This window comes from Sinocyclocheilus rhinocerous, unplaced genomic scaffold (genome assembly GCF_001515625.1).
Source record: "Sinocyclocheilus rhinocerous isolate Xijiao unplaced genomic scaffold, SAMN03320098_v1.1 scaffold529, whole genome shotgun sequence".
NCBI classification, from domain to species: Eukaryota; Metazoa; Chordata; class Actinopteri; order Cypriniformes; family Cyprinidae; genus Sinocyclocheilus; species Sinocyclocheilus rhinocerous.
The window spans coordinates 699380-715228 of NW_015635521.1; the positions used below are offsets into that span (position 1 = coordinate 699380).

A 15849-nucleotide genomic window follows, 5' to 3' on the forward strand; every position below is an offset into this window, starting at 1 on the left:
AACATGTATTAAAAGGGGTCGTGTTTAGTCACTATTTAGTGTGGTATTTTTTGACAATATTCACTCATCATGACAGTAAAATAGGGCATTCTAAGTCAATATACTGCAGTATTTCCTCTCTCAATCAGTAGAAAATATGGTTAACACCCGGTCATGCATGAAAAAAAAATACCATCATGTACTGTAAAACCGGTATAATTTAGAAAAATACCGTGATATAAATTTTTGGTCATACCACCCAGCACTACATGTGACCTGCATGATCGCGTGTTCTCTGCGTGACGGTCGGTCCATGTGAATTGAATGCTGACAGGAGGAGAGTTCAGCTTCACTGGAGACGCGCAATCGTAAGATTTCAAATTATGCTGCACTTTATGCATTTGCTCACTGTCATATTCATGTAATTTTCACTGTGTGCTGTATGTAAAATGAGTGTTACCTTGGCTTTATTTGAAAAAAATATGATTCCCAATGCACACAAACTTCCCAGAATACTGAGTGCCATGTTGGTTACAGTGTTTACCTCCTTTTTAATTATATTTTTATTAAATATTTATTTATTTGTGAAAAATACTTTGTCATCTAAAGTATAAGTATGTTTATTTTACACATTTATATTTTAATCCATTTTCAAATTATTTCAAAATTCTTGAATATTAATTAAAATAAATAAAACTATATCGGCTTTATATCCGCCATCGGCCACCCTGCTTTCCAAGATATCGGCATCGGCTGTCAAAAAACACATATCGGTCGACCACTAATATGTAATATTACATGTATTTAGCAAAACATTCCTCTCTAGAGTTATTGAGTTGAATTAATTGAAATGAATGGCTTTACGTGTCATTGTTTACAAGCTATTGTACTGATATTTTTCTGTGGTTGAAACAGTAATTGGGTGATTACATGAGACATGATACATTTTAGTAGGTTGTACTGTTTCTTTCAACATACCTTCTGATATTCATTCATGTTTATTTTGTACTATAACTAGTAGTAAAGAGGAAGAGATGATTCACCTACAATCTGCATTGCTGCTTCAACTGAGGCGGCTACATTTATTGTTTGAATTTTGTGATAAATTTGACATTGAAAGTTGAGACTTGGTTTCAAATCAGAATTAACAAATAATAAAGCTTATTGCGATTATTGGATAGGAGGTTGACTAGCCTATATGTTTAGTGAAGTTTTTTTTTCACACAACAACAGACAACTGTCATGGTCATGTTAATTTGATTGTTTTGTTCTCTGTAGTTTCTACTTATTGTTTTTTTGCCACAGTCTTTGCCTGAGTTTGTAGTTTTTGTTGCCATAGTTTCTAATTAGTTTCGCACTTGTCCCCTGTTCTGTTGATTACCATCCATGTGTATTTAAACCCTTAGTTTCCTCAGTTCCGTGTTTGAAGTTCAACATATGTTAGATGTGTATTGTGCTGTCGCTAACCACACTTTAACCAAAACAACAACAGCACAGTCTAAAAGTATTTTTTTTAAATCTATGAATTGTCTTAAAATGTATTACATTAAGTTTTTTTTTTTAATTAATAAAAAAAAGGTAATTCAGTATTGTCAACCCATCCCTATTGATTGAGAAGGATTCTCAGGAAAAACAAAACAAAACAACAACAAGAAAAAACGTAGGGCAGGGACCTGGTCCTATCCATTGGTTGTTGATTGGATGGAGGCAGCTCTGAATGCGAGCTTGCAGTCGATTATAAGAAAGGGGCAGAGTTATGTGGACTATCAGTGATTTGATAAGTTCGGCATTCTTCACCAGAGAGAAGTTTTTTTTTGACATTTTGATTTAAAAAAAGTCAAAAATTTTAATTTTTTTACATGCATGAATGAACACGAATTTAGAAAATAGAGTGAATTTCCATTTCATGTCAACTTAAATGTCTCTGTGGTGGCACCTACACTCACAACAGGACAGCTTTACAAGCGTTAGCGTCAGTACGGTAGCATTTCTGTGAGCTGTTTATAGCTCCTCAAAAGACAGGAAAGCTTCACCCTCAGCAGTAAAAGGGTGGGGCTTTCTGCCAGTGAAATGGCCCTGTAACCAGAGATCAAGGGCAGATGCAGTGCCAGCAGACTTCATGCTTAGCAACGGCAAACAAACGCTGGTAAGGAGTTGAATGTCCCTCCAGATTCACCAATCGTCTGGGTCATTCACTCTTTGCGTGAAGCTTCAATCATAAATTTGCAGCTGCTTGGGTATGGGCTCTCGCTCGCTCTTCTTGGGTATAAAAATAGGTTGCTATGTGAACACCATGACTCCCCAGAGGCATGTGCCTGTTGTTACGCCCTGCTGATCTGCTGAGGGTGAGGGAACTCGTTTCCTCAATGGAGCAATGCACACCAAAACTCCAGGGGCAGGTGGTGAGATATAAAGATATGGACCATGACTGAGAGATTCAAATCTGACACAACTTTTCAGTCATTTGTAAAGCTGTCATACTGACAGACATGAAATGTATTTCAGGCAAACTGAAACTGTGCTGCCAGTGGTTAAATTTAAGAAACTTAACTCGTAAGCAGCCATTTGTGTTATGTATTAAGCATCACGCTATATGAATGCCATTGCTTTTGCTTTCCTTTCCTTTTGAAAGCTAATAGTCAACCTCTTTAGTCACTGATCATCTCTGGAAATAATGACTTAAATAGATCTACACTCAAAGGCCTATTGTAAAAGAGAACAGCAAACACTATGGATCCTTCAGGTTGAATCCCACTGTTTGCTTTGGGCTAAAACAGAACACCCAAACAACAGAAGGATTAATGTGGACTAATAAAGGCACTATTGTTTGCTGTACTGTTCAGTTCACTAGAGCATGAGCTCAGGTCAGATCTCATGTCCCACTTACACATACATCCACTTATTTAACACTCATTCATCCATACAATGTTTGTCAGATATCTTTTGCTAAGTAATCTAATTCACAGTACTTCCTTGTACTCTGACTTTTTATTCTTCTTATAAATTTTTTTTTGTTAGAAACACTTTCTTTTTATTCTTTTTTATTTATTTATTTTTTTTAATCCAGGATAATATGGCTTTGTGGTTTCTTTGTTTAGTGTTAAATGTCAAGATTAACAGACAAGCAACTCTCATTTGAGGTAGAAGGGCTGATTTGTTTGTGTAATGGTTGAATCACATTTCCTGACAACTAAGCGTTTTTTTTTTCAGGAACATGGTTTTCATAGTTCACTCATTTTAAAGTTTGACTGTGGTCTTGTTTAGGATGTTGTCATGGCATTTACGAAAAAAGCTGATGTTGGAAAAATCTCATAGTTGTGTTTTGAAAAACTTTTAGCTTAGTTTAGTTGTTTAGCGGACAACTACAGTGGATACTGTAACATTCGTTAAATTTACTTACTTGACGATGTTGTGTCCTCAAAATGCCTTGAAGACTCAAATGCAGCCAAGTTTGTGATTCCAAATCGCGCCCGCAATCATACGCGTGACGTGCGGGAGAGGTGCGTCTGACTCCGGGCTACTTTTACACTGCTGCCGTGGGTTATTATTCAAGTTAGCGGTTCTAAATACAAATAAATAAGCGCTAACAGCACATGACATCGTGAAAATGCGGAAACATTAACATTTAGCGAAACATTTACAGAAAAAATATAACTGTTACCGGATTAACCTGACTGCCTTCTCACTAGACCTCTGCTTTGCAGCACAGTTAATGATATGCTAAGGATAGGATCCCTTGACGCGATTGGTTATTGAATTTTGTGACGTAGCAAAAAAAAAAGGCTGTTTCAAACCGCGTTTCTGTGACTGCCTTTGGGAAACTACAGTTTTAAGGAGAAAATACTCAGCAATGGTGTTGATAAATGGATTGGCACATGGTTTGTCTAAAAGCATATTAAAAACACCACATAGACAAATAAACAACATAAAAAACTTGATTTTCACCACAGGGGGACTTTAATGCAGGAACAGCTCTAATTTCATAGTCATTATATAGATGGAAACCGATCAAACATTCAATAATAGCACTGACAGATGTTTGCCTACTTTTAAGATTTTAAGACAAAAGTGAAGTCCTAGTGGAGTAATAATATTAGTAATAATAATAGTAGGCCTAATAATAATAGTAGTGGATATAGGGATGGGAGCAGCGGCAGCAGTAGTGATAATAATGTTAACAATAATAATAATAAAAATAATAATAATAGTAATAAATGGACTACTCGGTTAAATTTATTATAGATAACCTCATACCCCTCCAAGTCCCACAGCCACTCCATCCCCGCTGGCGAGCACAACCAACAGACCCGCCGGCACAGACTACTACTACAGAACTAAATTATCTAAAACAATGTTTTCACTTTCTCATCCACAGCTCCTTGAATTCACACACAATCACAGTGAGTTAATCTAACCTTGATATTTTACATTTGTCAACAAATATGTCTTAGTTGAGCTCTTAATGAAAAATATTTATATTTATCAATGTTTTGAACAAAAAAAAAATATTACTTGAAAAATAAAACAAATAATGCTAAATTGAATTGAAAGACAAATTGTTAATTGGATGAGGTACTGCTTGAAAACCTTTTTTCAGTGCAGTCTCTCGTTTATCTGCCCGTCACATCAATAACTGCCATTCAACTTCCATTCAAAGCTGCAAGAGTGGAAATAAAGACACATTGTTTTTTTTGTACAAATAACGAATAGAGCAAGCTAATGTTAGCTAGAAAGCCAAAGAAAACTTAAGCGTCAGAGATAATGTTAATGTCTTAGGCCATTTTACACAATACATGGCAATAAGAGCTCAATTTTCCGTCTACCGCACATATGTGTGTAAAATGCCCCTTGACTGCCTACAAATGAACACAAAATACATTTTAAAAGCTTTTAATACCAAATACAAAAATTAAATTTTTCTATTTAACACACAAAATTACATCAAATGTGTTAAAATTGTCATAACAAAAAATCTGTTAAGAATTAACACATCCTGTTCACACTAAACATTTCAGTGGGCAGTACTTACACCAATAAGAGAAAGTTTTATAGTGCTAACATTTATTTATTTTTTTGATATAGGCTAAAACAATTAAAAAAACTCAAAATTCACTGAAAATATTTGAAAACAGACCATGGTTTAGTACTATAGTTTATCATTTGTTTGCAGGTATGTTTTTATATTGTAAAAGATTGCTCAAATACTTTTTGGTGGTAATATCACTAATTAAATTGGATGTTTAATAAAAAGTTTAAAAAGAAACAGCGCCAACAGTTGAATAAAAGAATGCCATGTCATTTAGCTGTTGAGTGTGTCCTTTGTGGAATGGATCCATATGCAGTGACCTGTGCTGAAACTCATTTAACCTTCAGCAGCCTACAGTCTACACAACATAACGCCCTCTACTGTAGACAAGAACAGCCTGTGTTTTACCCATTTCACTTTTTTTCTAAGAGGCTTCTAGAGATACTTAGAAGTATATAAATAATATTTTGAGGTTTTCCTGTTTTCAAAGACTGGCAGCTCTGAGTGGACCAAAACAGCATCAGAACACTTCCTTCTTTCTTGTGTAACAGTTGATATATTGAATGATTTATTTAGCCAACCATATTGTTTGACACCACTGAAAGCACTATTATGTTTTGGTTAGGGCTGCAATGACTAAACAATGAAATCTTTGGGGAAGAAAAAACACATTGGGGAAAAAAAGGGATGTTACAGAATGAAACACAGTGGAAAAAAATTGCACATTGCAAGTCGTGCAATACATGGGTGTGAAAATTAAATACTTTTTTAATTCTTTACATTTGTTTATAATTGACTAAATTGAAATTCTTTAAATTTAATAAATAAATAAATAAAAATAAGTAAATAAATAAATAAAAAGAATTCAACAGCTTAATCTGTTAACAAGATAATAATTAGTTGCAGCCTTATTCATTCATTCATTCATTTTTTTTTTTGCAAAGTTTCATTAGATTAATTTGCTAGTGAAAGCTGTATGTTGTTTTTCTTGCAGATGAGTATGTTAAATGGAGCAGAGAGTGTAGTGTACAGGAAGGGCGGTGAGGTGGGGCTCGTGGGAGTTTGTTTGAGTCCTGATTTGGGTCATGTAGACGCTCACTTTAACTAATCTGTTAATCAGGCTGGTGCTCCAATAGTGTGTTGAAAAAGGATAAGTGAAGTCAAAGAGACATGCACGCACAACTGATTAAGCATGATCTTAACTGCAGCAATCCGTCTGTAATTTCTGAACGTGTTATAAACTTCATTGTGTAATCTCAGTAGATAACTCGGGTTCATTTTAACCTGTGCTCTCTGACTATTGTTTTCATGATGCTGCAAGTGAAAACTGTAAAGATCTTTACGGTGGCCGAGGAGTGCAAAGCAAATCACAATTCTGAAAACAAAATAGCAAATTACAAACGCAAATGCAAGTCTAAAAAACAAAATAACAATTCAGAAAGCACAACAACAATTCAGAAAACATTATAACAAGTCAGAAAACACAATGACGTAAAACATGAGCTCCAGTGGCCCAGATGGATAAGTGCTTGCCCTTGTTTTTTTGACGCGATCGACCCGGGTTCGATCCCGTCTTTTGCCAAACTTTTTTTTCCTTTTTTTCCTTTTAAAAAGGGAGGTTTACTGTAGGTTAGTCAGAAACCTCTCTGACCAAATTTTTGTTTTCGCAAGTTTACACAGAACACAAAAATTATGTAAAAAAAGCCCATGTAAATAAGAGATTAATTGTGTAGTTTGTCATTTAATATATCAGGAGTTTTGGAATGAGTAAGCTCGGTCAGTTGCGCTATAAGGGGAGCGCCCTTTGCTCATTTTCTCTACATAATACATTCACAATTTGAAGAAAAGTTGTGTTTGTCTAAGAGGATCAAACATCCACAAATATGAATGTAAAAAATTACGACCTTGAGTCATTGCTATGATTGACAGTGATAACTGTAGCAATGGACAGAACAAAACATCTGACAAGCAAATGTCAAAATAGACCTGTGCATTAAGTGATGCAGAGCAAATTCAGAATAACAAATTACAATTTGTGTTGGCTGAATACAGTTGAAGTCAAAAGTTTACAGACACCTTGCAGAATCTGCAAAATGGTAATTATTTTACCAAAATAAGAGGAATCATACATAAACAATGCATGTTATTGTTTATTTAGTACCGACCCGAACAAGATATTTCACATAAAAGATGTTTACATATAGTCCACAAGAGAAAATAATAGTTGAATTTATAAAAATGACCCCATTCAAAAGTTTACATATGCTTGAAACGATGCATTAAGAGCTTTAAGAAAACTTTTGAACAGAATGAAGATGTGTACATTTTTCTTATTTTACCTAAATATCATATTTTTTCATTTAGTACTGCCCTTCAGAAGCTACAGAAGCTAAAAAAAGTCATTGTATTTGTTGTTTGTTGATTTTTAGATATAAAACTTGAAGTGATTTATGTGTCGGTACTTTTTGAACATCTCCAACACATTTTAACAATACCCTGATAATACTGATAACCGTGATAATTTTGGTCACTATAATCGTGATAAGAAATTTTCATACCGTTACATCCCTACATTCAGGTAACAACACAGTATTAAGAATCAAGTGTATGTAAACTTTTGAACGGGGTCATATTTTATTTACTCTTGTGGACTATACAGTATGTAAACATCTTTTATGTGAAATATCTTATTCAGGTCGGTACTAAATAAACAATAACATTAATTTTATATGATCCCTTTTATTTTAGTAAAATAATTAACATTTTGCAGATTCTGCAAGGTGTATGTAAACTTTTGCCTTCAACTGTATATTTAGCAGCTTCTTGAGTTAAAGATAAATCTTAAAGCACTCTTTTTGACACGTCCTTTTTAAGGCAATGTTTAAAAAAAATAGTTTTTAAATTAAATCTAAAAACATTTTGAAATATTAATGCATGATTATTTAATTATTTAAATAATTAACTTATTTAAATTGTAGTTAACACCCTTCTAGGCTGTTCTGTGTTTATTAATTCATTTATTAATTCATTTATTTTTTAGGATGACATGAGACTTTGTGACTTCCTGCACTTGCTATACTTCAGACTTCAGTACCGTAAAAGTACTGAAACTTGTTATAATAATCATTTTATAATAAATCCAAAAGCAAGACCTGAAAAAAAACAACAACTACAGAGTGGAAATGGCAACTGAGCTAATGAGTGATCCTCTGCTGCTCGACTGGTTAATTTCATGCAATTTTCATCTTAAAAGTCTTTGTGTTTTTGTGTGTGTGTCTTTGCCACCTTTTTCAACTATGATGAGTTTGAATCCCTGTTCTTTTCACTAACAAAAATACTCTTACATTATACATAGAATGTTATGTTATTTTATAAAGTTCTTCTTTCTGAGCATATTTGGTTTGTTGTGTTCACTGTTTGTGGCAAATGTCAGTCATCTGGATACTCCATATATACAGAAAATTTTCATACTGTGCACACATAAATACTGTATACTGCAGAAATAGTTGGAGGAGCAAATTACAGAGTGAAAATGTATCAATGCAGTGAAAGCTAAGTCATCTCAAAAGGAGAACAAAGTCGATCCATTAGTAACCCAGTCGCAGTGAAGGCTTTGTGTTTAGAGCTGCCAGCTGAGAAGCTGAGAGTTTCCTGCTCTCCCAGGGAAGCTGGCTCATGCCTAAAGGGCTCTTTGTCAGACAAGGTGTGTGATCTGAGCAGCCACTGAGCTCGGTACAAAACCACACTTTCAAAATGTCCTGTTCCTGTTAGCACCGGAGGTGTGTTCTTCCACACTTAGTACAACACATACGCACATAAGAGCACTATCCCAGCAGGTGCCAAAGTTTTCCTACAAACATGCCTTTCTTGGGCATAACTACTAAAATTACTTATATTTCGAATAACTGTTGGTAAATCTTGGTAAATCTTAATCCTGAATATTGCATCTTCATAAATAATTAAATATTCATAAATATTATGAATTCATTCATCTTATGATTTTTCATAGATATTTAATAAATAATGGAATATATTTAAAAGAACATGCAATTTTAATGGTATAAGACATAATCAATGTATTACAATGCCTTAAAGGTACAGTTCACCCAAATATTAAAATTCTGTAATCATTTACTCACCCTCGTGTTGTTAAAACAATAAGACTTTTGTTCATCTTCGTAACAAATGACAAATATTCTCTCATAATTCTTGTCTATACATTGAAAGTTGACTCAACCCAAAATTTCAAGTGGCAAAAAATTCATAAAGACATTGTAAAAGTAATCCAATGGTTTAGTTTAACTGTAAAGAGACATGAATGCTGTATATAATGAACAGATTTAATTTAGACTTATGCATGCTTCACACACAAGAACAAACCTGATGGGTTCTTGTGAGTGAAGAAAGCATATACTATTTATAATACTGTTAACCATATTAATATTTAATCTGAGCAAAATGACTTGAATTGATATAAGGGTGAGTAAATGATGATGATGATTTAGTTATTTTTTTAAAGAAAACTTTTTTAATTTGCTTATTCAGCCTTGAAGCAAAGACATCAAATCTCTTCCTGTATTCTGTCTCATTGAAGTCATTGTGTTTTAGCATTCATTCGTTCTGTTTTGGAGTAGCTGGGCATTCCATTGACAGTCTCGGGGCAGAGGGCAGTCTTGGTTGCATAATCAGTAGAATGACACAACAGTGTGTTGATAGCAAGCATTTTGGCACAAGTCTTTATAAATCATTAACTGGGCATGCTCGAGGTTCAAGCATTTTGGCATTCTCACATGCTCTACGCCTCTCAGTGTCTTCCAGGATCATAGACGCTCCACGTTCCAGTAGTTCGCCTTCTGTGTGGTTCCTGGACACGGACTACAGACTCTCACGGCTGCTTTGACAGTAGTAGGATGGTTTTATCTACTGCTAATATTTGCACTGCGGAAAGGGAATTTGCTTAACTGATCAGTTGAAACGAAAAGAGCGCTTATCGGTTCTCGGTATATTTGGGTGTTGGTGTGGCATTGAAAGTAAAAGAGGTTTTGTGGTATGATGTTTGGGGCCTAGTTTTTGAAATACGGCTGAAATATGAATACTTTTGACTTCAAAGGAGGTTAATGGTTTACCAGTTTCCCCCTTCACGGTCATGACAGAGATTGTTCTGAAACAAGATCTATAGTTATATGTTACTGTCTGTGCTTACATTATGTTTCATAACAACTTGGAGAAAACAACTTAGTTGCTTAGCAATGTCATAGAGCAAATAATTGTTGGTTAGTTTGCTTCAATACATTGCATTTCTCATATTTCAACAAGTTTGTACGGTACTGAATATGCTGTTGACCTGTTTATACAGTAAGTAAATAAATAAAAAAATCGTCACCGCTGCTTCACCTCACCCACCACCCAAAAACTCTTAAAAGCTTTTAGTTAGTCAATTAAAAGTGTGATAATTTGAAGAAAAACTTGCAAAATTTCTTTAGAGAGTAGTATTTTTAAGGTTAATGATTTGAAATATTTTCTGTTCAGTTTACACTTTTTTTTTTCTCTCCAAATGTTTTGATTAATGAATTAACATTGATTATTTTTTGACTGGCTATGTAATGTGTGTAAAAACATCTGTGATTTGGAAATGTAGATATGCAGACATGTCTAGATTTCTGTGTACGTGGTTGTTGATTATCTGAAAATATTCTCTTATTGCTTTTTTAGATTGCCCGTCCCCTCTTCTACTTTATTATGTAATGTCAGCTGATAAGAGTTTTTAATGTTGTGTTTTTATGGTCAGAAAGGAGGAGTTCAGTCTAATCAACCAGAGTGATCTTGACTCAGGCTCGAAAAAGATAGGCCTATGTTTATTACTGCATACTGTGCGACATAATATATTATCACATTGACCTTTTAAGCATTGCAACTTTAATGAAAACACTGATTATATTTCCTTAAATGTACATCTGCTTGTTTATGACATCATGATGAGCCTACAGTACATTGTGATCTTAAAGGTTCTGTAGTCTTCATTAGTCTTTTTTATGTCCCAACCATTTGAAACATTGATCCAGTGCTTATATAGTTATACTAGTTGTCAACCGTTCATATGGTTATATTAACTCAACAATGCAAACTCAATTTCAGTTAATATTGAGTTCATATTGTTTCTTAGCTTTTTCAATACATTCTACACAATTTTTTTTCAGTGTATTTACTTCTTGTTCTGTCTGCCATAGCAGCGTTTTGGCTACTAAGTGATTCTTTCATGTTTTGGTGATTGATATGCTGCTTAACCAAACATGCAATCATATTAATGCCAGAACTAGTGTTGTGATACAACACATTCTCACTTCTAAGGCGTCAAATATTGCGGCCCTGTTGATGCCAAAGCAACCCACTGGTGTTGTTATACTGACACACAGCAGGGCTTGTTCCATCACTATGCTACTTGCTCATATAGACTATTATATAATTACATAGCAAAACATTCTCCTGCTTCTATGTAGGGGTGCTCCGATTGATCGGCTACCGATCACTATCGGCAGATAATCACGTTGGGATGTTTGATCAGCGGTCTCTAAAAAGGCCGATCTTAAAAAAAAAATCTCAAGCTGATAACGCTGCCGTGAGAGGTTTGGCATGACATGCAGCGGCACGTCTCAGTCTCTGTCTGGCGCGGGTGAAATAATTATAATGCTGAAGGTGAGGTACTCACCTTCATATTTCTTAATTAAATAACTTATAAAGTGATTTGAAAACCTTGTGTGAGACTAGGGATGTAACGGTATGAAAATTTCATATCACGATTATAGTGACCAAAGTTATCACGATTATCAATACTATCACGGTTTTGTTAAAATTAGATGAAAATGTTCAAAACGAACTGATACACACACTGAAAACATTTCAATAAGTTTTATATTTGAAAATCAACAAACAACAAATACAATTAGCAGCTATATGCACTTTTTTTTAGCATAAACATTAAATTAACATGAAGCCCTAATAATAATAATAACATTGCATGCTGCTTCTGTGTCAGACTGATGCTGGCTGGACAGGATTTACCGCGAGTTTTCAAAATTGTGATAATCAAATACGGACGGTTTTGAAATTACATTTTAAACGATAATACTAACCGTCAGGGCATTTTATCGTGATTTATCGTTAAACCGGTAATCGTTCCATCCCTATGTGAGACGTAATTTCACAAACAGCATGAGTGAATCAGCGCGCGCGCTCTCTCTCAAAATACGCAAATGTCTTCAAATCACCACACATAGCGTCTGTCTATAAGCCAGCTGCACGCTGTACAGTTGACACAGTTATTGTCACTTGCACAATCGGGGTAGTTTCACATCATCACTAAAGTTTATAAATTGCATTACTTTTTAATTCTTCACGAGTCTCGTGAAAACCAATGTTTGTTTACAGGATCAAAGGAAGCAAAGTTTCCTTACTTTAGCAAAGGAAAACCAGTCCTGATCGGAGCACCCCTACTTCTATGTTTTCATATGTATTTGTCATAAAACTGCATACACAGTTTCCATTGCCATTATTTTCTTTTGGGTGGTGTTAATTTGTTAGGTTGCAGCCTAGGTTGTCAAAATACAATACAAATACAATACTCAAATTTGATTTAAGTCTGATTGAATCATATAAACAACTGTTTTGTGATGGCTTCATCTCTTTTCAGTTCATTTTGGCATTAGGTTGAGGCAAAGGAATCACATCATCACGTTTTCTCAGTGGGTTTTAGGTTGAGACAACATAATGGCACCTTTGCGTGACATGCACCAACACTTGACACTTTGAGAATGAGAAAATGCTCTTTGATATGCATAAATTTGTTTATGATCAGTAAACAATCAAATTTCACTGGTGGAATTTCAGGGCATCCCATTATATACATTCTGCTTATCAGGTACTATGATAATGTATGATAGTGCCTGAAGGGTGACCTTGAATTTATAAGCAATCAGCCTTTCAGTTATGATATGAGGTTTATTCTAGTATCAGCTTCCAACAGCAGGCCAAGTATGGACTTTCTCATACATGCATACTGTGTAGTAATTGGCGGAGATTGTCTGATGACCCTTTTCTGTGTAACTTCATTGCCATACTTTAAACACCACATAAACATTGAACCTAATCCTTACTTATTGCTCCTCTGATTTTATTCAACAGGAGGAGAATGAAGGCCAAGGCCCCCCCTCCACCTCAACCCCCTCAGCCTGCCCCCCGCAGGATCTTCCGTAATGCCGTTCCTGATGGAGGAGGATCTTCAGGGGGAGACAGCAAGGAAAACATGCTTCGACCCTCTGTGGATCTCCATATCAGTCTGCCTTCAGGGTACCAGACCACCGTCAATGTGGATGGCAGGTGAATACGCTCATTGCACTGACATTAACTTAAAGCTGCAGTCCGTAACTTTTTTTTTTTGCCCCAAGGGCACCCCCCGCCCCCCTTGAAGGTAAAGTTAATTTTATTTAATTTTATTTTCTCTATAGCGCCAGATCACAACAGAAGTCATTTAAAGTTACCTTTCTTATAGAACAGGTATATACCTCGTTCTTTTATTAAACAAACTAAATAGCCTTATGTTATTTATCTTATTTACATGACGGCATGTCATTTCTGTCTCTACATTACTTGGTCGCGCTCTCTGCATCGCGCACAGCCGAGTTCTGCCCCGATGCGCACACACAAGTGAGCACACTCCCACTCCCATTAGTATTTGTAAATATTAAGCCGCAAAACGACTATTTAAATATGAATTCTGTGTGTTAATGAATGGTGCAGATGCGCGGTTTGTTTACTACTCGTACTGAAGCACGCGTGATGCTTCCGGTGATATTAACGTTCGCCGTCTCACTAATGAGGACATAAATACATGAACTGCTCTGAGAGTCACTTCGTGAGCATTTGACCGTTTCATCAGAGTAAAACTATCCTCATATCATATACACACAGAAATGTAACGGTATTCACGGCAACCCGTCAAAATAAAAGTTCGGTTTAAAGAGTGTTTCCTTTTCAGCTGAACACACAAGTGAACATCACATGCCTGGCATGACATTACATGCATGCCGGATAGTGTCCATAAGGGGTCTGACCCTGAAAAGACGGTCGTGTTCAGCTGTGCCCCTCTTTCTGTCATTGTCCTGGTCTGCATCTGGGTGACTCATGTGTAGATTCCATGAAATGGTGAGGTATCTGTCCCTTGACATGATTGTGGCAGGAAAAGGAACAGAGAAAAGACTGTCCTGCCGCCAGTAGTCTCTGATGGACCTCAACTTCAGCATGGCCATGTAGAAGAGTAGCCCAAAGTAGCAGTACAGCTCACTGATGCTGACGTCTGTCCATTTATATTTATGGCCCTTTGCACGTGCCCTGGCAGCCTGAGCATTGGTGTTTCGACACAGAGTTGACACAGCAGTTTCAGAAAAAAACCTTTTGAATAGACTCATGGGAGTGTGTGCATCACATGGTCTTAGCTGTGGTCCAGGTTCCTGTGCGGGCAGGAATCTCAGAGCCTGTGGAACCATGTCAGCATCAGCCTCTGTTTTCCATGAGTGGGCTGCTTATTTGCTTTTGCTCTCTTTGCCACAGGTTCTTTTGCACTGCGTCCCCTTCCTGTGCGAGATGCAGGTGAAGGCGAGAATGGTGTATTCACAGTCCTAAAAAAAGTGTTGTAAACAAATGTTAGCATTTATTTTTCACAGTACCTTAGTATATGCGTACTTGATGAGAAAACAGAATGCCATACTACAGTAAAGTACTTGATTTAATTTGTTGTGGTAATTCTATAGTTGCTGTGGTAATATAACAACTTTAGTAATAAAAAACAAATGACTTTACCCAATACTGTACTTCGTTTTCTACAACTATAGGGTAGGTTATACTACAATACACTGCTGTAGTATTCATTAACAAAGTGTTGTAAAAACTATAATATATACTGTATAATACACTTTACTATAGTATGGTTCAAAAACACTATAGTATTGACTATAAATTACTATAGTATTTTTTCATGTGGGATATAGGCATAACAAAAGTAGAATTTCTATAAACCCATACAGGAAGATTTACTTATTGTGTTATCCCAACCACAAATAATATTACCATATAGGCATAATAAAAACAATTACTATACACTATACTGTGCACTTACTCAGTATGATTTTCTCATCCAGCTCAGTTCAGTTTAAATAGTATCTTTGCAATCATTTGCAATCAAGTCAATGATATCGCTGGAAATGAAGTGTCCCCAACTAAGCAAGCCAGAGGCGACAGCGGCAAGGAACCAAAACTACATCGGTGACAGAATGGAGAAGGTAATAATAAAAGGCTTACTCGTCAGGAATTATATCCTCCGCTGTGTCCAGACGTTCTTCAAAATGCAAACGTTCGTCATCTGTGTCGCGTTCTTCCTCTGAGGAGAAAATAAACTCTTCGTCGCTGTCCAGAACCATCCGAAGTGCTTCTTCACCCGTGTAAGCGTGCCATCATGCAAACGCGCAGAAAAAGTAAGTAATTCTATGATGAAGCTTGACGTTTTATGCCATTTCTCGGGGGCGTGTACATGATTACCTGGCTCGCCTCAGTTCATTTCCATATGAACAGCGCGCTCAGAGCGAGGCGGGAACACATTAGCTATAATGAGGCGATACGGGAGAAACCGGACCACTCCTTACTTTCATACGGATTACATACAAAGAAATTATTTGTTTTCGACTTGAATTGGTTAATTTAAAAGTAGACATTTCAAGCTTTCGATACATATATTTATCTTGTCTTTGAGGCAAGTATTCGCTGAGATTCGGGTTGTTTTATTTATGTGTCTGTGA

At 35.8% G+C, this 15849-nt stretch overlaps 1 protein-coding gene across 5 annotated transcripts in view; it reads left to right on the forward strand.

Moving 5' to 3' along the window:
• Positions 1-15849, forward strand: part of LOC107746964 (protein cordon-bleu-like) — a 118557-nt gene that overhangs the window by 20616 nt on the left and 82092 nt on the right. For 4 of the 5 annotated variants that reach the window (XM_016561324.1, XM_016561327.1, XM_016561325.1 and 1 more), the window contains exon 3: positions 13184-13378. In XM_016561324.1, the coding sequence (XP_016416810.1) occupies positions 13184-13378 (195 nt within the window). Of the gene's footprint in view, positions 1-9799; positions 9911-13183; positions 13379-15849 lie in introns of those variants that run through there. The other variant, XM_016561326.1, reaches the window with a different exon arrangement.